Source organism: Raphanus sativus, unplaced genomic scaffold (assembly GCF_000801105.2).
Source record: "Raphanus sativus cultivar WK10039 unplaced genomic scaffold, ASM80110v3 Scaffold0053, whole genome shotgun sequence".
Lineage (NCBI taxonomy): Eukaryota > Viridiplantae > Streptophyta > Magnoliopsida > Brassicales > Brassicaceae > Raphanus > Raphanus sativus.
Window position 1 is genome coordinate 1 of NW_026615376.1, and position 20,370 is coordinate 20,370.

Consider the following 20,370-nt stretch of genomic DNA (forward strand, 5'->3'; position numbering starts at 1 on the left):
AAAATAACATTTTTGTAACAAAAAGTGTCAACATGACAGTTTTATATAATGGGGAGTAGCATATTTAAAATTTTTGAAAATGAGTGGCGTTGTTTTCTTCTTTTCTTCTTAATTCGATCTTATTTGCATGCACAGTATTTCAAAAATTATGTGTTCTTCAATAAATTAATTAGCTTTGACTCCAAGTCAAATAATTAGCTTCGACACTTAACAGGCAATGAACAAAAAAAAAGAGAGTTAAATGGCAGTTGAAAAACTGTAAGAGCAATTTTTAATAGCAGTTGAATAAACCGTTACGCACTTCTTTCCTTGTTCAACATAACTTTATAACTCTACCTAAAACTTTTTGGTGTATACCCAATATATCCCTATAAATAACACTAACATCACAATGGAAGCTTCCAGATTCTCATATTCACTAAGTTAATATACTCTGTTAAATATCCAAAGATCAAACCATGGCAACAAACGCATGCAAGTTCATTGCTTCATTCTCCTGTTTGCCTTTCGTCTCCAGGTAATAGTGTTATACTGTATTTATTTAGAACAAAATGTTAGAATCTTCGCACATTATTATATATATACCAGATCCAATTCGTTTAAAGCTTACACCGTTTTTAACATAACAGCCGGTGAGCACGTAATGTGTATTTAATAACTAAATTTCTTTCGTAATTCTTTTGCTCTTGGAAAATGTAGGATTTGGGGTTGTCTGGATCTTTTAGTGATATATATCTGAAACAATCAAAAACCGGAAAAATGATCAAGAACACACCAGAGTGGGAAGTGAGATTGACGAACCCTTGTCCCTGCATAGGCACTGACATAGTGTTGTCATGTGTCGGTTTCAAATCGCTCACACCCATCGACCGTTCGCAAAGATATCGGTATCTGGTAACGAGTGTTCGCTCATCAACAATCTATATGGCGAAACTGACTTTGTTTTTCAAATACGTATGGACCGAGGAGTTCGATATCAGATCAAGTTCCGGAACCATAGCTTGTTCTTAATTTTCTGCCCTTGGTTTAATTTGGTCTTTGTTCATGTTTGTTTAGTTACTTGCGCTGATGAGCATGTGAAGCTGATGACCATTATTACATATAGATTGTCTGAATCATTAATAAGAATAAAAAGATTTAAGATAATAAAGATACTCGTTTTATTTTTGAAGAGTTTAGTATTTATTTATTGTAGTTATTACATTTCATATTCTGCTGACAAAATATTTGTAGTGTTATGTCGTTACATTTCTCTAAGCCACACTTTCATCTAAGCCCTTCGAAAACATATACTCCTTTCACTGCAGTGTTTGACCACACTTTCATCTAACACGTTTGGTTTTCGGTTGGTTTCGGTTCCGATATTTTGATTTTTTTTTTGTTCTAAAAGTTTTCAGTTATTTACAAAATTCAGTTTAGTTTGGGTCAGTTATTTCGATTTTCTTATGTTGATTGGGATAGCAAAAAAATATTCTGAGACAATTTGGTTTGATTTTTATCAGGTAATGTTGGATAATTTGTTTTAAAGTCAAATATCAAGTAATTCAAGTGCTTGGATGAAAATTTCTGGTAATTTATATATTTTAAATATATCAGATGAAAAGTGAATTTCTCGGGTAATTCGGTTCTCGGTTGCGAACTTTTTGATTCCATATATATATATAATTAATTTACAGAATTTAGTTCAATTTTGGTTATTTTGGTTTAGTACATTCTATTCTTTGGTTGTAGAGGCATATGTCTCTATGCCTACTTTCATATATGCTGATAAATGTGTCAACCCATAGTTTTCTCCGTGGATGATACAAATAGAAAACAGTAAGCTACTTTAAATGTCATAAATGGAATGGAAGATACGTTGACCAGCCACGAGCATATACAATACAAGCAGTCAACAAGTTATTAATATACATTGGCCCAAAGGGTCTTTAAATACTCCATCTATGTGTTTCATAATAACATATGTTTTGATTCAAATTTCAAATATTAAGAAACTTACTTTTTAAAAGAAAATATTAGTAATATCTTTAAATTGAGTTAACTAATCATAAAAATACATTAAAATATTATTATGAACTAATTTTTAATAAAATTAAAATTACTTAAAAATAACAAAACACTTTATTTTTTTGAAACATCAAATCTTCTCTAAAATATATTATACTATTATAAAACGGGTGGAGTATTTAGTTATGATTATTTATTAATTGTGTTTATATAATCTAAAATCGTTCAAAAAGTGTATAGATTCTAATGAATTCAAGAATTGTAACTCTATTATTTATTAATTACGGAAGCAAGAGACTTAGCGTTAATATATGCAATGGCTATATAAATTTGACCGATTCTTTTATCACTCTCCATCTCTTAAAAACAAAACAAAAATCACAATAACAATGGCGTTTGCTCTCAAGTATTTTGTTATGTTTCTACTTCTATCTATGGTTACTCAAGGTAATGTAATCGAATCTCTAAAGACTTTTTGCATATATGCATGCGTTTTAGTGCATATATCTAATCTTATATCCAGTCATCATCATGGGATGCTTAATCCGTTTTTTTTTTTTCGTTGATGCTTCTGTTCTTTGGATTATATTATATGAAATACATGATCTGAAATGAGATTTCGAATATTTAAGATATTGTTTCATATATTTATTAGGATGATGTCTTTCTCTCATATATATGTGACAATGTGTATTAGTGTATATCCATGTCTCCATTCTTTTTCATATACATATAGAGTTACAAAACTGATAAAAAGGACAATTATAACCCACACAGGACAATGCCGCTGCCGTGCCACCAACCTCCAGATCGGCGGGGTGAGGACGGGAAGAGAAGTTGCCGGACAACCGGAGTGGAAAATCACGGTGGTCAACACGTGTAACTGCCCTCAGAAGCAGGTGCTTCTCACATGCCGAGGGTTTGCTCCTGTGAATCCTGTCAAGCCATGGCTACTTCGCCCACAAGGAAACGCGTGTCTTCTGATTAATGGAGAAGTTTTGCCAGCTGGAGCCACAGCTGAGTTCGCTTATGTCGGCCAGATTTACGTCTTCAGACCCGTCAGCTCCATGATCAGACGAAGTTGCATGAATTAATTCCTTTTGCTATTACTACTTTCTAATTCATGTCTGTGAACAAGGTTATTAGTTCTCTTGCGTCGCAAGCAATATGACTTTTTCTTTTTGCCAAAATATTGATGTGCGCATCCTTATTTGTGAAACTTTTACAGCCATAAATGTTAGTAAACGTCACCAGAGCTATTGGGTAGAAATCCCAAAACAAAGAAAGATTGGGCCGTCAGAAACATAGGCCTTTTACAAGCCCATATATTATAACCAATTGGTCTCAAACGTAGCATTATACAAACTCTTGGTCAACGTTAATGGTAGCATTAAATCGTGAAAATACAGAATTTAGTCATCTCTTCCGCTCTAATAATTGTAGCTATGAAATTGGAAACCTTCTGGTTTTTTTTAACACTGAATTTGAATTACAAAGCCCATAGTAAGCAAACGAAATATTATTCTCTTGTTTGATTTTCTTTTCGTACTAGCCATATACCAGTAATTGAAACAGCAAGCAAAGCACATTAGCTAATTCTAAACACTTTTTTTTAAAAGTTGATTAAAGTTGGAAAAAACTTTCCACATTTCCAGCAAAACACAACGAAGACTTCCCGTCTGGTCGGTCCCCCAAGACCATACCGTCCAGCAAACGCACAACGAAGACTTCCCGTCTGGACCCCATTACTACCATTTCGTCCGTCCCTTATGATAATAAATTACAAAAAAAAAATTACGTATATTTTTTATTTATTTATCAAAAAAACACTATTTTATTGGGTGGATTAGGGTTCACTCCATCTCTCGTGTCGTGTCGTCTCTGTTTGTTTGAAATATCAACAAAAATCACATTTGGTTGGTTACATTAAACGCTTCTCCTCCTCCTTACAACAAAGTCAACACCTTTTCGAATTCTCTGTTTGATTCATAATCGAACTCTAATGGGAAAGCCAACGGCTAAGAAGACGCACAAGGATGCTTCCGGCGGCGGTGGGGCAAGTCAGGTGCTAAAACCAACCACCGCTCTGCTTCAAGAGCCTTGGACGAAGACATGGAGATTTTCATCACCCGAGCATCCGAGCTCAAAGAAGAAGGCAACAAGCTGCTCCAGAAACGCGACAACGAAGGAGCGATGCTCTGCTACGACAAAGCCGTGAAGCTTCTCCCCAAGGACCACATCGACGTGGCTTATCTGAGAACCAGCATGGCCTCTTGCTATATGCAGATGGGACTAGGCGAGTATCCGAACGCGATTAGCGAATGTAATCAGGCTCTCGAAGCTTCTCCTAGGTACAGCAAGGCTCTCCTGAGACGTGCCAATGTTACGAGGCTTTGAACAGGCTGGATTACGCGTTTAGGGATGCTAGGATCGTGCTGAACATGGAGCCTGAGAACGCGGCTGCGAAGGAGGTGTTTGAGAGGGTGAAGAAGGAGCTTGTGGAGAGAGGTGTCGATGTGGAGGAGATGGAGAAGAGCTTTGTGGATGTGCAGCCTCTTGGAGCTGCTCGGTTGAAGAAGGTTGTGAAGAAGAGTAAGAAGAAGAAAAAGGAAGATGAGGTTAAGAGCCACAGAGCTGTTGTTGTTGTTGAGAGTCCCAAGGTGAGTAAAGATAAGCCAAAAGAGGAAAAGAGTGATAATAATAATAATAATAAGTCTGAGATTGATGGAAAGAAAATCACTTTCAAGAAACAGAAAAAGAAGAGTGGTAATAAGGCTAAGGCAGGAGGAGAAGAGAGGAAGATTATGGAAGATGATAAGGTTGTTGTCATGGACAAAGAGGTGATTGCCTCGGAGATTGTTGAAAAGGAGAAAGAAGAGACAACGATTACTAGAACGGTTAAGTTGGTACATGGAGATGACATAAGGTGGGCGCAACTGCCCCTGGATTCTAGTATTAGACTTGTGAGAGATGTAATTAGGGATCGCTTTCCTGCTCTAAAGGGGTTCCTGATTAAGTATAAGGACGCAGAGGTGATTTGGTTACCATCACCACATCAGATGAGCTGAAGCTTGCTGCTTCTAATCATGATAAGCTTGCTTCCCTTAGGTTATACATAGCAGAGGTTAACCCTGAGCAGGAACCGACCTATGATGGTGAAAAGGCTGTGAAGAGATTGAGCAGTGTTGCAGATAGTGGAGAGTCTATGGTGGAGTCTGACAAGTGCTTTGAGAACTGGATCTTCCAGTTTGCGCAGCTGTTCAAGAACCATGTCGGGTTTGATTCTGATTCCTACTTGGACCTTCATGACCTTGGGATGAAGCTTTACACAGAAGCGATGGAAGATGCTGTGACCGGTGAAGACGCGCAAGTACTCTTTGAAATCGCGGCTGATAAGTTCCAAGAAATGGCTGCGCTAGCTATGTTCAACTGGGGCAACGTTCACATGTCTAAGGCGAGGAAGCAAGTCTGTTTGCCAGAAGATGCTTCGAGAGAAGCTGTAGTAGAAGCGGTTGAGGCTGCGTTTGTGTGGACACGAAACGAGTACAACAAAGCTGCTAAGAGATATGAAGAAGCTATTAGTACTAAACCTGATTTCTACGAAGCTCTCATTGCACTTGGGCAAGAGCAGTTTGAGCAGGCGAAGCTTTGCTGGTACCATGCACTCAAAGGCAAGGTAGACGTAGAGAGTGAGGTTTCTCAGGAGGTCCTTATGCTTTATAACAAAGCTGAGGATAGCATGGAGAGAGGTATGCAGATTTGGGAAGAGATGGAAGAACGTCGTTTAAACGGAATCTCAAAGCTGGATATACAGAGAGCACTGCTGAATAAGATGGGGTTGGATGGATGGTTTAGAGAAGCTGCTGCAGATGAAGAAACGGTGGAGCAGACGGCTAATATGAGTTCTCAGATTAATCTCTTGTGGGGCTCTTTGCTGTATGAACGGTCTATAGTGGAGTATAAGCTGGGGCTAACAACTTGGGAGGAATGTTTGGAGGTTGCAGTTGAGAAATTTGAACTGGCTGGAGCTTCTGCGACTGATATAGCTGTGATGGTGAAGAATCATTGTTCAAGCGAGAGTGCACTTGAAGGTAATCAATTCCTGACAAGAGTAGTAAACTTTGAAGAAGTCACAACCAATTGTTTTATGATATCTTTGTTGTTTGTAATAACGGCAGGTATGGGGTTCAAGATTGATGAGATAGTACAGGCATGGAATGAGATGTATGATGCTAAAAGGTGGCAGATGGGGGTGTCATCTTTCCGGCTAGAACCAATGTTCCGGAGACGAGCCCCCAAATTGCATGATATCTTAGAAAATGTATTTTCTGAGTCTGCTTGAGGAAACATTCTTCTCATATGTATGAGTAGGTAAGCAAGTAGTAATCTTGAAATATGCTATGTTTCTATAGTAATCTTAAGTTGTTAGATTCTCATGAGTTATTGATAAATCATTCTTGTTGTGGAGCATGAACTAGGGTTATAGTAGGTAGATTTAATCTGGATCTTGTTATGGAAAGCTAATCCTTTGAATGTTTCTAACAAATGTATTGCAGGCACATTGTTTGTTTGGGAGTAGTGTTCATTTTTCTCTCCTCCCTTTATGTTTTTTTGGGTGGATATCGATCTCCACGGGATATACTCTTGGCCTCTGCGATATTCATATGTGGTGGCTGAAACTAATTAGGATTGGGATTCAGTCCAGAGAAGAAGGTTATAGATGGTTATAACTCTCTTCTCTTCAGATTTTATACAACATATTGGTTGTTTGTTTTGTTTGGTTTTATACCATAGCTGTGTAATCATTCTTGTTTTGGATTAGTGTCTGTTAAATTGGTGATTGTTGTATGAGTGATTATTGTTGTTGTACCTTGACTTCAGATTGTTTTTATCTTCAAAAGAAAAAGAATAATGGATGTTTCTCAGATTTGCTGTATATCTATTTTTGGTGTTTGGCTAACTTTTCTTTCAAGTGTAAAACTGCACACTTCTGTTTAGTGGTTACATATATAAATGGCAATGAATATATAACTAATTAGGCTCGGATTACAACTTAAAAAGAAGGTTCATAGGTCCATCTACTGTACAAAGATTTATTCAGATTTCTTTCTTACACAAATGCAACCGTGGATTAATAAAATCTCTGGGCTCACTCCTATGAACCCAAGAGACGCGCAAAAACATTAGTCTTCGAGTTTCATCGGTGAGTCCCAAAGAGAAACGTGTCTTCTTTCTTTTACGGAGAGGAACACTTCTTAGAATCGCTCCATCCATCTGAGAAATACTGGTACAGTCCCTTGGCAATTGGCTGTGAGATATCCTTCTCTCTTCTATGTAGAACCCTCAGAAACTCTTCAACACTCAAATTCCCATCTCTATTCGAATCAAACACATGAAACGCAATCTCTATAACATTGTCTGACAATGATACTCCACATACCTGTTCAATTTGTTGCACAAGTTCAATAAAAAGTATATATATGCTTGCATGCACAAACTAAACCCATTAGATGTTGAGGAGTCACCTGAGAGGCGGCTCTTTTGAAATCTTTCATTGTAAGTAAACCATTGGCTTTGCCATAAGCGAAAAGCGCGAGAGAAAACGGCCCAAGTTTAGTGCGTAGCTCAGCAAACTGTTTGAATTCCTTTAACGAGATACGCATGTCCCGGAGATGCGGGTGTTCGCTCAGATCCTCCACTCGATCAAGCAGCTTGCCCAAATGGCTTGCATCAGCCGCAGCTACCATGGACAGTGCAAAATCCTTGGCTGATATAGTTCCTCTTCGTTTATAGTCATAATGTGCAAACTCCAGCCTCAGCATCTATACATATTAAGATAAAGGTCTTCATCAGTAACATAACATTGTTGATCCATGTATCATGAACTAGAGTCTACTATCTTAAGCTGCCTATCTCTTCAAAACCATTGTCTACAATACATGAGGCTATAACAAGACCTTTTTTACTTGGCACATATAATAACAGGGATACAGTTGTTGAGAACAAACATGGTTCACAGAGTACAACAAGAGAGATGAATAATTAAAGGATTAAGAGTTGCTTACTTCTTCAGTTAGATCCTTCAAAAACTGAGTGAATTTATCGTGCCTAAGTTTGTCACTGCCATCTTTTCCAAAGAAGTATTCAACCAAGCCTCCATCCTCAACAGAGCCAGACATATTCAACCCTGCACGAAGGCCATCTCTGTGGCCAATCCCTTGCCTATGCTGAGATCTCATCAGACTCATCACTGTCTTAAACTCTTCCTTGTCAATCTCTCTAAAATAAAACCTTTAATCAGAAGCGTCTCAATGAAAGAAAAGCTACAAAGGAATAGGAAGCACTGACCAGAGTTGTTTAACATTGACTCAGAGCGTAAACTCAAAAGAGACTCTCCACAGATTCCCACAACAGGAAAAAAGGGAAAGTTACCAAAAGCAGGATTGATCTATTTACAAATTTGAACGACTACTCACCCGTTGTTGTCGGTATCAAACATTTTGAAAGCCACGGCGAAGCTTGATTCAGGAATGCTGAGTAATGTCACAAAGAAGATATACCTGTTTCCCAAACAAAAACAACCAAAATTTCAAAATCTCAATTGCGAAAACGACAGAGAATGAATAAAGAGAACTAACTCTTTGAAGGAGATAAGGCCATCGTTGTCGACGTCAAAGAGCATGAAGAACTCGGAAGGAGAGCATCTAAGTTCACCTGGATTCCTCTCCCCAGTCAAATATCCTTCTCTTACGAGATGAGATTCAGATGGAGGAAACACAGGCACGATCGCCCTCATCAAATCGGCAGGTTTCATCAGCAATTCTCCTCTTGATGTACGAACAGATGCAAAGTACTCGAAAACCTAAATTACCATTAACAACAAACCTAATGTTTAGATTGCCTAAATATAGAAAGCTTAATCGGTTGATTGTCAAACGCACCTTTTCAGGAGGACTCTGTAATCTCAGACGCTTCTCGTAATTGAAGAAGATCTTCCTTCTATACGCATCTGCTTTCGAGAACCGAATTAATTAACTGAGAAATTTAAAAAAAAAAACGGAATCAATGAGATAGAAACGAGGAAGGATTGTAACTGACCTCCGAAGATGAAGCGTGAGCTGTTGTAGCCAGGCAATGCCAATTTCGGGAAGAACGATCTCGATCTCTGTTTCGGATCGCCGTCAGAGACAGAAGAAGTCGATGAAGAATCAGCTAACGAGAATAAATTAATCCCACCGAACAAACCAGAAGTCGAGTCAGAATCGGAGGACCAGTACAGAAACCCTAAGCCGGAGCCAACTGCTATCCCGGAGATCCATTTAGCGAGAGAGCCGCCAGTGAGGGCGCGATTCGACGGAGCGGGGGAGGGGGAAGATTCCGGGAAGGAAGATGAGAGTCCGTGGATCTTCCTGAGTCGTTGGATGAGAGGGAGAGATCGGGAAACGGACGGTAGAGATGAGAGTGCTTTGGAGTGAGATAAGGCGGGCATGATTATCTGTTTTTCGTTTTTTTTTTTCAGATCCAGCGAATAGGATTCGTAAGCTATTAAGACTTTCCTTAAAGGCTATATATAGAGATTCCAAAGACTCGAAAACGCGTTTGTTTTCAGTTTCGGTCTGGTACGCTACAAACCGACGTCGTTTTGGCAGATTTTTTGGTCAGTATGAGAATCCTTTCTAAATTTAGTTCTTTTTGTGTTTTAGAATTTAGACTGCTCAAATTTTAGAGAACCATAAATGAAAAACCTAAAAAGCTCATCAGTGTAATTTTGTTTTAAAAATTTGTCAGTTTTCTATCTATAACTTTTTTGCATCTGTATCTCTCGAAATTGAAAATTATTGTAAAGTTGCTGAAAATGGTGAGCTTAAGCAGATCCAAAACTCCTCATGAGACAACATAATTTATAATCTGCATCTACATTGTATATAATACAACCTGAAACTGACAAAAATCTTTTGCTTAATAGAAATAGTACAATGTTCTATCCCCTAGAAAGCAGCATGAGAAAAAAACATAATAATTTCATACTTGACTCATCATGGACTAGATGAAAATATAGAGATCTTGTACACAAGGACTACTTCCGTGTCATTGCTCAACGGCTATGTTTCTTAACGGTGGGGAAACAGTTTGACCATCGAGAGTATCCTGTTTCACAATCATCATAATGTTAGGAAAACGAAAAACTAATGTGTTTTCTATTCAGAAAATAAAGAAGCATTGGATAAAAGGTGATTTTAAAATGGTAGATATCAAAACCAAACCTGCTGTTATAATTTCCAGAAGATCAGCATTATCCGACGACATATCCTGCATTGATAATGGTTTGCCAACAGTCATCTAATAGCATACAATGAGAATTTTTAACAAGAGACTAAATTGAGTACAGGACAAATCATATACCTGGCTCGATGAGGATAAGCTCCTAGCAATTAGCCTGGCCAAGCTATCCAAGGTGCAACCACTGAAACTAGCCTGCTTGAGTAGAGCATCCTCTGATGTGAAATCGAAGATCAGAGAACAGATGCTTGCAGCCATCATTGCTGACGATAGATCCTTAGTACCATCTGTAACAAAAGGAAGAAGGAAATTGACAAGTCAGAATATTTAGAAACACTCATATCAACATTTCAAGCAAAATAAAAAACAAGGAAGCTTTTGATCTAAAGATTACAATCACCTGCCCAATGCGCCAAGGCTTCCAGAAGACATGAAAATGTAGACAACTCCGGCGAGAATCCGATTTCCTCCCTCTGCTTCCAACATTTACAAGTGTAATTATCATTTGAACAAGGGGTTTGGAAAAAATGTAATCAGGTCTTATCTTAGGCAGAAAAGGGATACCTTCAGAAGAAGATTCATGACGGTATCACAAGCCAGGAAGATGCTTCCATTGTCATCACCAGTCTGACCATCGGACCGGATCAGCTTTACTAGGCATCCCACGACCTGCATTGAAGAAATGTTAGAGAATTCCATGTGCGACATACAGTAATTAGATCAAGCGGTTCAAAAGAAAATAAATTTCTTCAAGCACAATGTCAAGTGTTAATTAGCATTGGTGTAAGAAAGATATAAATCGTAGATACTCACAGCTACATAGCCTCCTGAAGCAGCCACGAGTTTACTTCCTTCAGACTTCATTGTTATCTGGCAAAGCATTGGGAGCAGGAAGCAGGTTGACAAAAACGGGCTGTCCAAACAAAAATAGTCAGATCAAGTTATCCTGGGAGACACTACGTGAACAGCGTTGTAATAGAGTAAAAATTATAGGGCAGGATCCTTTCGGACGAACCTGGATTCCTCTTCGCCCTCAACTGAAAGCATATAATCCAGAAGTTCTTGGACCTGCTCTTTGCATGCATCAGGAGTTTCAGCAAGATAGCTGTTGAAACAAAAAAATAAGTTCAGTGAATGCTAAAGTGATGGAGGTTATCAATGTTCTACCATAAGGAGTACTAAGATTTCAATGAAGTAGCAAATACCTCCCAACCACTCGCACAGATGCAAGAAGATCATTTCCTCTTTTCTTTCCATGTTCCTGTATAAAACAGAACTACCATTAAAAACAGTTTCTACACACAAAAATACAGAGAAAAGGGATTTTTAAGTTATCAGATATAAACCTTCGCGTCTTTCAGATACTCGAGCACCACTCCTACTGTCTCGTTAAGCGTCTTAATCACCTTGAGGAAGACAGCTTCATCACTTAGCGCCCCTGCAAAACTCAATATGTAAATGCCAAAACATTTAAATAGGAAAATGGCCGACATGCATTATGCAAACTGCCAAGCCAACATTTTTCAGAAATGACAGCTAAAAGATTGAAGAAATTCAGAAAATAGTGTCTTTTGGACAAACATAAAAAACGGGAAGGTTTATAGAAAAGGGGTCGTATAGGAGAAATGTGATACCTTCATTTTCACCAACGGTTGATATATACTTGATGATCTTTTCCACCAAAGAAAATGCGATAGCAAGATAACGTTGCTTCAAGAGATGCTCTTCAACAGTTGAACTAGGAGCTTCATATTTCATGTATGCGAGTTCATTTGATAAAACAGAAATCTCAACATGTGATGACTCTAATACCAGCAGAAGACACCTACAAAAAGAAATCAGAATGATAAAGTCATTTGGCTGCAAAACGTAGGTCATGTGTGAATCCTTATGATTACCTATCAGCCGGAAGATAGTCCTCAACACTGGGTAATTTTACTCTACCAATAAGCCACTTCTCACCCAGAATTGACATCATATTCTCAGCCAGAATCAACGCATGAAGCTTTTCCGAAGGTGCTGCACATTCAAACAAGAAAATTTTAAGTTTCTGGGAAGCCTCGATAGCATAAACGATGTAAGCAAGCATATCAATGACATGTAACAATTATTAGCAATGCTGGCATCAGTTTCTTTCGTATGAGATAACCAGAGAAGGTATATTTCAGAAAACAAATAGGAAAAATTAAGGGAGAATGCCATAAATGGGTAATGCCGTTTTCAGCAACCCAGTCAAACTGCTTAAAGATCTCTTTAAACTCACCCACGCGATTCTGCAGAATTGACACAACACCTGTGCGCATGTAGTCTGCCCAATTGTTATCTGGCATGGAACGAAGAGGTTCATGAAGAAGTGCCTACATATAAGAAATTCTGTTAGAAGCATATAGACATATTTGGACGGAAAAAATAACAGAATATGAAGAGCTTCTACGACTACAATAGAAACGTTATATGAATATGAAAGAGCATCAATATAGTGAAGCCATGGTCATCAGGATGACAACTGCATCCTATCAAAAGAATGAAACGTATAGGAGAACTCAAAATTAGACTGTCATTAGATTTACCTACACCATGCTAGTAACTACAGCTAAAAACATAACTCCATTCAGATACAGCTAAGGTAAAGGAGTGAAAACTCACAGAATAATCGGAACAGAAGACTGCAGACAGTAGATGGAGTGCTTCAAACTTCAGAGCATTGTGCAAGACCGCAAACTGCCGTGCAACAGCAGCAACCTGAATAACATATAACATGACATTAGACTCCATCTTACCACACGGTAGCTTAAGCAATAATTGCAAAAACAAAAAGAAAAATAGTCAAGTAAGTAGACTCACCACCAAAGACAATTCAAAGAAGCGTTCAATATTCATGCTCTCGCTGGAAAGCTTGCTAACCAATAGCTGCAGAATCTTTATAGCAACCTCCATAGCATGTGAGCCTGAATAACATTCGAAACATTAGCCCTCAACACATGGCATGTTACACCGATTATATTATATAATCAATCCGCCATCAGGAATTCAATGCTAATCCAAAAAGATCATTCACTGTATCTAACGTACACCATATATACATGGAGAAACAATGCAAAGCAAAGGAATAAAGAAATTACCATCAGGTAGATCAGACATCTGGGGAGCTATCACTCTCAAGCCTCCAGAGTTAATCAAAGCCATGACACCAGCTTCACAAGCCGTGGACACCAAATACAGAAGCTCGTAGCATTCTTCAACAATGTTAGTAGCTGATCTGAAATTTCCAAAAGCCAAAGTCTTAACATTAAAGGAGTCAACTATGCAAAAAAAGCGACAAAGACGCAGAAACCCATGGAAAGTTACAGATTTAAAAGAGTCAGCACATCATACCCTTTTGACATGATTTCGAGAATAAGGGGAATCCTGGAGACCATCTCTACTGAAGAAGCTATCTCAGGAACACGGCAGAACGCCGCAAGAACTGTAACTGACAACCGCAGATACACATCACGATTTTCACCTCCTTCGCCACTACCTGCAATCAAAAATCCTCAGAAATCCAACTTTAGAGAACAACAAAACTTGAGTCAGTCGAGATTTTGTTTACCTGTGCGGAGAAGGCGGTCGAGAAAATGAGTACCGACGGCTTCGTACACCTTCCTGAGGGAGACGAGGTCATCGTTTTTGCAGAACTTGGTGACGAGAAGTAAACCGGCGAGCCTCTGCTCGTCTCTCTCCCCTTTCAACAGCTTAAGGCAGTCGTCAAGCGACGGAGATCGTTCCTCCTGTGGTTCAGCCATAATCCCCCGAGCTAGACTGGACCCTAAAAATCGCAGAAATCTAGAAAGTTCAGTAGCGTTAATACGACCAAAAAGAGCTACTGGAAAAAAAGCAAACAGGAGAGATGGGAACAAGTGTGTGCGTAGAAAACTAGGGTTTAGGGGTTTATCGTCGTTACCTGGGAACGAGAATCAACGACGACGGAGTTTCTAGAAGACGAAGAAGAAGAATGCGCTGGACCAAATCCAATTTTTTTATTTCTCCTTCCTAAACCGCCTCGGACATCTGGATGTTGCTTATATATACCCTTTACGATACGTGTCATTGGTTAAAAAGTATAAACTTTTTTTTTTGTTCGGCTACTAAAAAGGTAAAAACTAGTTAATCTCATTCACAATGCAAATTCCTTTATACTATATAAGAATATCAATATAAAAAAAATATTTTTATTCATAAGGTATTATTGAATATATAAAACTAAATACAATTCAACAAATCATATAACTGATTATAAAGTATCGAATAAATATAAAGTTGCATAATTTTTTTTAAAAAACATGTTTTAACAAAATAATGTCAGATAAAAAAACATTTTATTACAAAATACAGTGTATCAGTAAATATCACTAGCAAATGTTGTTGTTTACCCTTCACGACTCTATCGCAGACGTTGTCAGTTTGTAAACAGCGTCGTCCTTGGCGCATACACAGCTGAAAGCTGCTTGCATTTATACAAAACTACGTTTTTTTGGTCAAATAAACGACTGAATTGAATTGTGATGAATATTGTTGGATACTAATGAACCATATCAATTTACAAACAAAAGAACCCACACCCAACAGAGCGTTTATTACAAGACGCCATAAACAAACAAAACAGATAACTTCCAACAACTACTTTATATACACATGAACGTAGATTTTCAAGCCGATACAAACAGGAATACAGCCCCACCATCCGGCTTTATAAGCAAACCGGTAACACCTATACATCTTGCAACCTTGTCTTTCATATCCGGGGTTCCCTTGGATTAACGTGGCAAGAATCATCATCATCTGGTCAGCCACGAATGTCACCTACGACTTCCCCGTCCTGAGTTTGGTTCAGAGAGAATATATTGACAGGTATTGATTAAATTGCGCAAGAGAAAACTATATATATGCATTACGATGAAACGCAAAATCTTGGTATACCGTTTGCGTTTGTTCTTGGAGAGAGTAGATGATGTGGAAGAGTTGTTGTTCCAGTTTCTTTTTCTCTGGTTGATAAACCAATTGTTAATCTGCTTCAGCTGCAAACCGGTTTCTTGAACTAGTTTTGCCTTATCTTCTTCCTACAACTCAAAAACCAATCAACAATCAAAAACCCGTCTTCGAGAATGTCGTAATAAACTTTCTTGGGCTGAGGCTTATACAGTTGGGTACGGCCACTTGGCGTGAGTTTGCCACCACTCTTTGAGTACAGACGTTGTATCTCCCGGCAACTTTCCCGCCCTTCTCTTCCTCATTATCTCTTCTCTTATGTCCACGATCTTCTCTTTGAAACCCTATATGAGAGCACACATGATAACACCATGGGTTTCAGTTTAGTTTGATGTAACATATGGCAACTTGATTAAGCAGCTACCTGTTTAAGCTCATGCTTCAGTTCCTTCTTGACACGTTCCAGCAATGATCTCTCGCGCTCGGTTGGGACAAGAGGACCGAACCCCATCATGCAATCTGAACCGTCCAAACTTCCATCAAACATGTTCACCTCGCTCTCTACTTGATTATCATCTTCATCATCCGACATTGTCTTGCCATTACTCTCACTTGGTGAAACTCCTACACAACAAAAATATCAGAAGAAAGACAAAGAGAAGAAAACAAAATCAAGACACCTTCTAGAGAGAGAGAAGGCAACAATTGATTTCGGATTGAGACACAGTACTTTCTTTACCTGTTATAGATTGCAGTGACTGCTCAATCTCCCAACAAGCCGTAATAGCTTCCATTGCATGGACACAAACATGATGTTGGAGTTGTTCTTTAAACGAACATAAGAGAACAACATAATGTGACTGCATCATCATTAAAAAAAAAGAAGTAAGATTCTGAACCAGAAAGCATACAAACAAAAAAAATCTTACAAAGAAGATTATGTTTTCTTTATAGTGGAGCTTCAAGAACCAAACTTTACTAATGAATCAAAATTGATTTTCTGCATGCAATAACTAATGTCAAACTCAACGAGCACAAGTTCCTTTCTTGTACGAAATTGAAAAATTGAAAAATTGAAAATAGAATTTTTCCAAAGTTACCATGAAATGATCAAGTTCCTTGTTGTCCACATCCACACCAAGAGTGGAGTACTTCGCGGCGATGGTGTGCAACTCGCCGAGCTGCGCATCGATCCTAGGAATCTGGTCAACGGGCGTCGCGACCCTAAGGCAAGCCACGTGAGCCGCCAGGAGCTGCTCGAACATCGGATGCCTCACAATCGAAGCCTTGCAGCTCGCGCTCTTCCAATCCTCGCCGACTCCGTCGGCGTTGACTCCGTCGATGACTTCTTCATGGTGGCCTTCTCCGGTGTTTCGGATCTCGGAATTGAAGGAGAGCCACCGTCGGTTCGTAGCGACGGCGGAGCTGTCTCCGCCTGGATGCGGAGGCGCGAAATCGGAATCCGCCGCCGTGGTGCCTGCGTTGAAAGGGAGGTTGAGGAAGCTCGCGGTGAGAAGGCTCGGTGTTTCGGTTAAGTGAGGCTGCGGATGTTGCTGTGGTTGATCGGAGAAGTGTCGGAGAGGGAGGTCTTCTTGCGGAGGAATGAGGTGGGAGCTGTTAAACGACATTGTTTTCCTGCGTTTTGGGGATCGGAGAAAACAACCACTTTCTCTTTCCCCTTAGTTGTTACTTGTCTTAAAACTATTACTCCTCAAGACCAAGTGTGTCTTAATTAATAATTTATTTTCTCTATTCTTTCTTTTTTGGATATTTTTGTTTCTAACAACTTTTTAGCATAATATTAGATCTTGTCTTTAATTTACTCATATGGTTTTTGATTAAATTTAATAAAATTCAATTTTACCCATTTTAGAATTACAATTAATAGATTTAATAAAATTAAACTGAACATGTTATTAAATTGATAAAGTATAATTACCATCAAATCCACTAAAAGATTATCTACCAAGTTTTAAACTTCTCGACAATAATAATTAACTTGGATCCAGACAAAAGACCGATGAGACAAATTTGACATTATTTATATCCAAGACACGCCGACGAACCACCAATAACATTACCTCACAAGTTAAGAATTAAAAAAAAAAAATACTGGTAGCGAATTGTCATGGCTCATGGCTAATGAGATAATTAGCTATCTTGGGTTAGTTGAGCGGAACAAGGGTTTTAATGTCAATTTATGATAAGATATATAGAGATTAGATAAATAAAAAGGACAGGTTTGAAAAGATTAAAGTCTATTAGTTGTCATTAACACAATTTTCGTTGACAGAAAAAACACAATTTCCAACACAGCTTTAACTACAACGAATAGGGACAAAAGAGAGAAAAAAAATTAAAGAACCTAAAATTTCCACCCACGAGAAGGAAGGAGACAGAAAACAATGAATGAAACCTCTTATTACGTTCATCAAGTCTCTCTGGCTCCTTTCATGATTGTAATCAGATCGAGATCGAAAGTCTTCAGATAAGCCTCTTAGCTAGTTCCATACAATATCTCGTCCTCGGTTGGTACCATGTTCAAATCAGGGAGGAAGAAGAAGCAGTCCTTATTTTCCGAGCTATCGGTTTTATTGTCCTCTGCTCTGCAAGATTTTGATTCGCCCTGTGGTTTAGCAATCAGATCAACCTGAGGAGTCTCGTTCTTGACACGGCCTGAACTCAAATCAAGCTGAGACAAGAAAGCAGAAGATTTTGATTCAGTCAAGAACAAAAAGAGAGAAGAACATGGAAGATCAGATCAGAAGGCTAACAAAATGTTTACCTTGATCCTCTTCAACCTGTGGTTCCTAACGTTTTGTTCGTCGAAACTTGCTCGGAGACTTGCAATATCCTGTAGACCAGAGACCGTTTTTTGTTAGAAATATGATGGAAATGAGTGAGATCCTAACAAAAAGCTCAGAACAGAGAATGTTTACATTTTCAAGGTCGACTCTTTCCTTCAACTTTAACTTCTCTTGGTATTTAAGCTCAGAAGACTGTTCAGATATCAAAAACAAATCTATCAGCTCAGTAATCACTACTAAGAGATTTAAGAATTGCGATTCCAGTTTGGGATTTTTATCCATGTATACCTTCTTTATCTTCAATCTCTTGGAGAAAGAATTGGTGATTTCGTTTGTGGGAAAATCCTGCAAAAAAAAAAAAAAAAAAAACGCATTTGATTAGCTCCAACAAAACGAGTAAATGCTGAAGAGTAAACGACAACTGGGTTTGAGATCTTCTACTTGTTTATAATCAAACACAACATCTTCTTTAACGTGAGAGTAAAGATTCTTTACCCACAATAGAAATTTCAAACAAAATATTCAGAGAATAAAATGTAAAAAAAAAATCTATTCTTTTTGAAACACGAATACAAATGAAAAATAATTTTATAGAAGGGATGAATGAAAATCACGTGTAAATGTGGACATCAGTTGTCATCACTCTTTAAGATCACGTGATCTCCGACAAGATTCACTTGCCTCTCCAACCGTTCACCCAAAACGTTGTCGTATTATTCCTCAAAACGTAACAGTTAACGCGCTCGTTTGACCAATTAGCTGTACTGCTACCGCATTATCTAAAAGTCACTTTTATTGTTCCTTGCTCGACACAAAATTAAATTTGACCGGTTCCTAATCATCACCCCTGAACCGGCCAATTATCAGACGCCCCACACGGCAAGATCTGCTTGCATCCCCGGTTCAAACCGGAAAGTTAGGTTAATCAAGAAGACGATTAACAGCAAACCGCCAGATTTTTTTTAAAAAGAATTTCCTCTTAAGCTTGTGGTAAAATATTTAAAACTACAAAAGCATCATCGAAATAAAAAGTGTGAAAGGAAATAAAGGAAAAATAAAGTTAAATAAGCTCTGACTTTTTTTGGAAATGGAAGAATGCGTTTAACCTAGATGTAAGAGAAGAAAACTAAGGTGGCTGGCTCCGCCGTAATTGCCGAGGGAGATCAGTCCAGCGCATGGTGATTATTTGCCGGTGGATTTTGACAAAGAAAAAAAAAGAGACTAACCAATCAAGAGCTAAGGCTTGAGAGAGATGGCTTCATCATAGAATAATCTCCGTTCGAAGATTAGTAGAGAATAATAAAAAGATGACACAGAGAGGAGAAAGATCATGACAGTTACGAACACGCGGCGGACGGCGAAATCCGATTTACCGAGAAAATCGAAAAAAATAAAAAACCCGCGAGATCGCATAGCGAAGAAAGGAGATGGAGAGAAGACTAAATCGAGTTGAATCGCTCTAGGAGAGAGAGAGAAGGTACCTTAGATCCGGATACTGTAGACGTGGAGCAGCTAGCTAGGAGACTGGTGTCCTCGAATCCATCGGCCGAGGGAGACGCAGAACCGCCGACGCCGCCGCTTCCGGATCCGCCGCTCCAGGAGAGCGGAGTCTTCGGACTGCCTCTAGCGGAATACACATCCTTTTTCAACGAAACGGCAACGCCGCCGCCAAATCTTGAGGTCCGTGACCGCCGTTGACGGACTCCTCCCCACCGCAGCGGAGGAAGATTCGTCGCTGGATCTTCCGAAACAACCGTCCCCGCGTGCTTTAGTCGTATAAGAAGCTCTACCACCATCTCGTCGTCTGTCATCGCTGTCGCCACCCACTCGTCTTTGAGCACCGTCTTAGCCGCTGCTGCCGATATAACCTTCTTCATCACGCTAACTAATCAAATCTAAAGCTCCCGAAGAAAAAGGGAATCAGATACAATACAAAAGGAGGAGGAGGAGGAGGAGGAGGAGGAGGAGGAGGAGGAGACAAGTTACAGAAGAGAGACAGAGGGAAGTTGATTTTATCGAAATAGAGGAAGAAAAACGATAGTTGGATGGTGTTATATACGAGGCTCTCTCTATATTATTCCTCTTTTTCTTTATTTTCATTTTCATTGTATTTTTATATATTGATTTTTTTTTTGCATTTTAAGGTCGATGCGAAAATGCTAGATGGAGGGTATGGGATTTGCATATTTGGAATTATTCTCAATTAAATAATCAAGTACATTGTGGGACCTTGTGGTAAAGTATATCTAAAATTATGTGTGAAGATTCTCCTAATAAACACACTTTTGAGATTATTAAACTGGCATAT

The 20,370-nt window shown here is 38.8% G+C and overlaps 5 protein-coding genes and 2 pseudogenes across 6 annotated transcripts; 3 read left to right on the forward strand and 4 right to left on the reverse strand.

Moving 5' to 3' along the window:
- Positions 1-458: 458 nt before the first annotated feature.
- On the forward strand, positions 459-1,011 carry LOC130500871 (uncharacterized; annotated as a pseudogene).
- Positions 1,012-2,788: 1,777 nt separating this feature from the next.
- Positions 2,789-3,028, forward strand: LOC130500874 (uncharacterized). Its single transcript, XM_056995820.1, is given in 1 exon segment — positions 2,789-3,028. A coding segment is annotated over 1 exon segment (240 nt).
- An 817-nt stretch (positions 3,029-3,845) lies between these two features.
- Positions 3,846-6,941, forward strand: LOC130500875 (protein PHOX4-like; annotated as a pseudogene).
- A 74-nt stretch (positions 6,942-7,015) lies between these two features.
- On the reverse strand, positions 7,016-9,554 carry LOC108842984 (calcium uptake protein, mitochondrial). Its single transcript, XM_018616053.2, has 7 exons — positions 9,106-9,554; positions 8,949-9,016; positions 8,646-8,869; positions 8,484-8,567; positions 8,073-8,286; positions 7,533-7,829; positions 7,016-7,447 (listed from the first exon to the last, which is right to left on the reverse strand). Exons 1-7 carry the CDS (start codon positions 9,494-9,496, stop codon positions 7,244-7,246), a joined length of 1,482 nt encoding a protein of 493 aa, XP_018471555.2. The 5' UTR covers positions 9,497-9,554; the 3' UTR covers positions 7,016-7,243.
- Positions 9,555-9,877: 323 nt separating this feature from the next.
- On the reverse strand, positions 9,878-14,331 carry LOC108826329 (uncharacterized). 2 transcript variants are annotated; one of them, XM_018599717.2, is made up of 18 exons: positions 14,231-14,331; positions 13,880-14,095; positions 13,663-13,807; positions 13,410-13,546; positions 13,132-13,235; positions 12,934-13,029; positions 12,551-12,644; positions 12,186-12,306; positions 11,922-12,112; positions 11,634-11,725; positions 11,493-11,548; positions 11,303-11,392; positions 11,101-11,200; positions 10,852-10,956; positions 10,688-10,760; positions 10,411-10,574; positions 10,272-10,317; positions 9,878-10,155 (listed from the first exon to the last, which is right to left on the reverse strand). In XM_018599717.2, exons 2-18 carry the CDS (start codon positions 14,070-14,072, stop codon positions 10,103-10,105), a joined length of 1,860 nt encoding a protein of 619 aa, XP_018455219.2. In that variant the 5' UTR covers positions 14,073-14,095; positions 14,231-14,331; the 3' UTR covers positions 9,878-10,102. The 2 variants fall into 2 exon arrangements, with proteins under 2 accessions (XP_018455219.2, XP_018455228.2); XM_018599726.2 differs by having other exon boundaries at positions 13,880-14,112.
- Positions 14,332-14,814: 483 nt separating this feature from the next.
- On the reverse strand, positions 14,815-16,957 carry LOC108839608 (homeobox protein knotted-1-like 5). The gene is made up of 6 exons (XM_018612362.2): positions 16,356-16,957; positions 15,995-16,115; positions 15,680-15,879; positions 15,468-15,599; positions 15,247-15,386; positions 14,815-15,145 (listed from the first exon to the last, which is right to left on the reverse strand). The coding sequence occupies exons 1-6, from the start codon at positions 16,881-16,883 to the stop codon at positions 15,130-15,132; spliced, it is 1,137 nt and encodes a 378-aa protein (XP_018467864.1). The 5' UTR covers positions 16,884-16,957; the 3' UTR covers positions 14,815-15,129.
- A 517-nt stretch (positions 16,958-17,474) lies between these two features.
- Positions 17,475-20,082, reverse strand: LOC108821784 (uncharacterized). Its single transcript, XM_018594782.2, has 5 exons — positions 19,544-20,082; positions 18,351-18,407; positions 18,195-18,254; positions 18,041-18,109; positions 17,475-17,947 (listed from the first exon to the last, which is right to left on the reverse strand). Exons 1-5 carry the CDS (start codon positions 19,937-19,939, stop codon positions 17,753-17,755), a joined length of 777 nt encoding a protein of 258 aa, XP_018450284.2. The 5' UTR covers positions 19,940-20,082; the 3' UTR covers positions 17,475-17,752.
- Between the last annotated feature and the right edge of the window lie 288 nt (positions 20,083-20,370).

Bases quoted from the DNA above. Each gene is read 5' to 3' on its own strand.
- LOC108842984 (XM_018616053.2), bottom strand. From the start codon at position 9,496: ATGCCCGCCTTATCTCACTCCAAAGCACTCTCATCTCTACCGTCCGTT. The intron at 9,017-9,105 runs GTCAGTTACAAT...TCTCGAAAGCAG, and splicing joins CTCACGCTTCATCTTCGGAG to ATGCGTATAGAAGGAAGATC. The intron at 8,568-8,645 runs GTTAGTTCTCTT...TTTGGGAAACAG, and splicing joins GGCCTTATCTCCTTCAAAGA to GTATATCTTCTTTGTGACAT.
- LOC108826329 (XM_018599717.2), bottom strand. From the start codon at position 14,072: ATGGCTGAACCACAGGAGGAACGATCTCCGTCGCTTGACGACTGCCTT. The intron at 11,393-11,492 runs GTATTTGCTACT...TTGTTTCAACAG, and splicing joins TCTGTGCGAGTGGTTGGGAG to CTATCTTGCTGAAACTCCTG. The intron at 11,201-11,302 runs GTTCGTCCGAAA...TTGTTTGGACAG, and splicing joins GAGGGCGAAGAGGAATCCAG to CCCGTTTTTGTCAACCTGCT.
- LOC108839608 (XM_018612362.2), bottom strand. From the start codon at position 16,883: ATGTCGTTTAACAGCTCCCACCTCATTCCTCCGCAAGAAGACCTCCCT. The intron at 15,880-15,994 runs GTAAAGAAAGTA...TTTGTTGTGTAG, and splicing joins GTCACTGCAATCTATAACAG to GAGTTTCACCAAGTGAGAGT. The intron at 15,600-15,679 runs GTAGCTGCTTAA...GCTCTCATATAG, and splicing joins TGAAGCATGAGCTTAAACAG to GGTTTCAAAGAGAAGATCGT.
- LOC108821784 (XM_018594782.2), bottom strand. From the start codon at position 19,939: ATGAAGAAGGTTATATCGGCAGCAGCGGCTAAGACGGTGCTCAAAGAC. The intron at 18,408-19,543 runs GTACCTTCTCTC...TTTTTTTTGCAG, and splicing joins CTACAGTATCCGGATCTAAG to GATTTTCCCACAAACGAAAT. The intron at 17,948-18,040 runs GTAAACATTTTG...TTCTTGTCTCAG, and splicing joins ACAGGTTGAAGAGGATCAAG to CTTGATTTGAGTTCAGGCCG.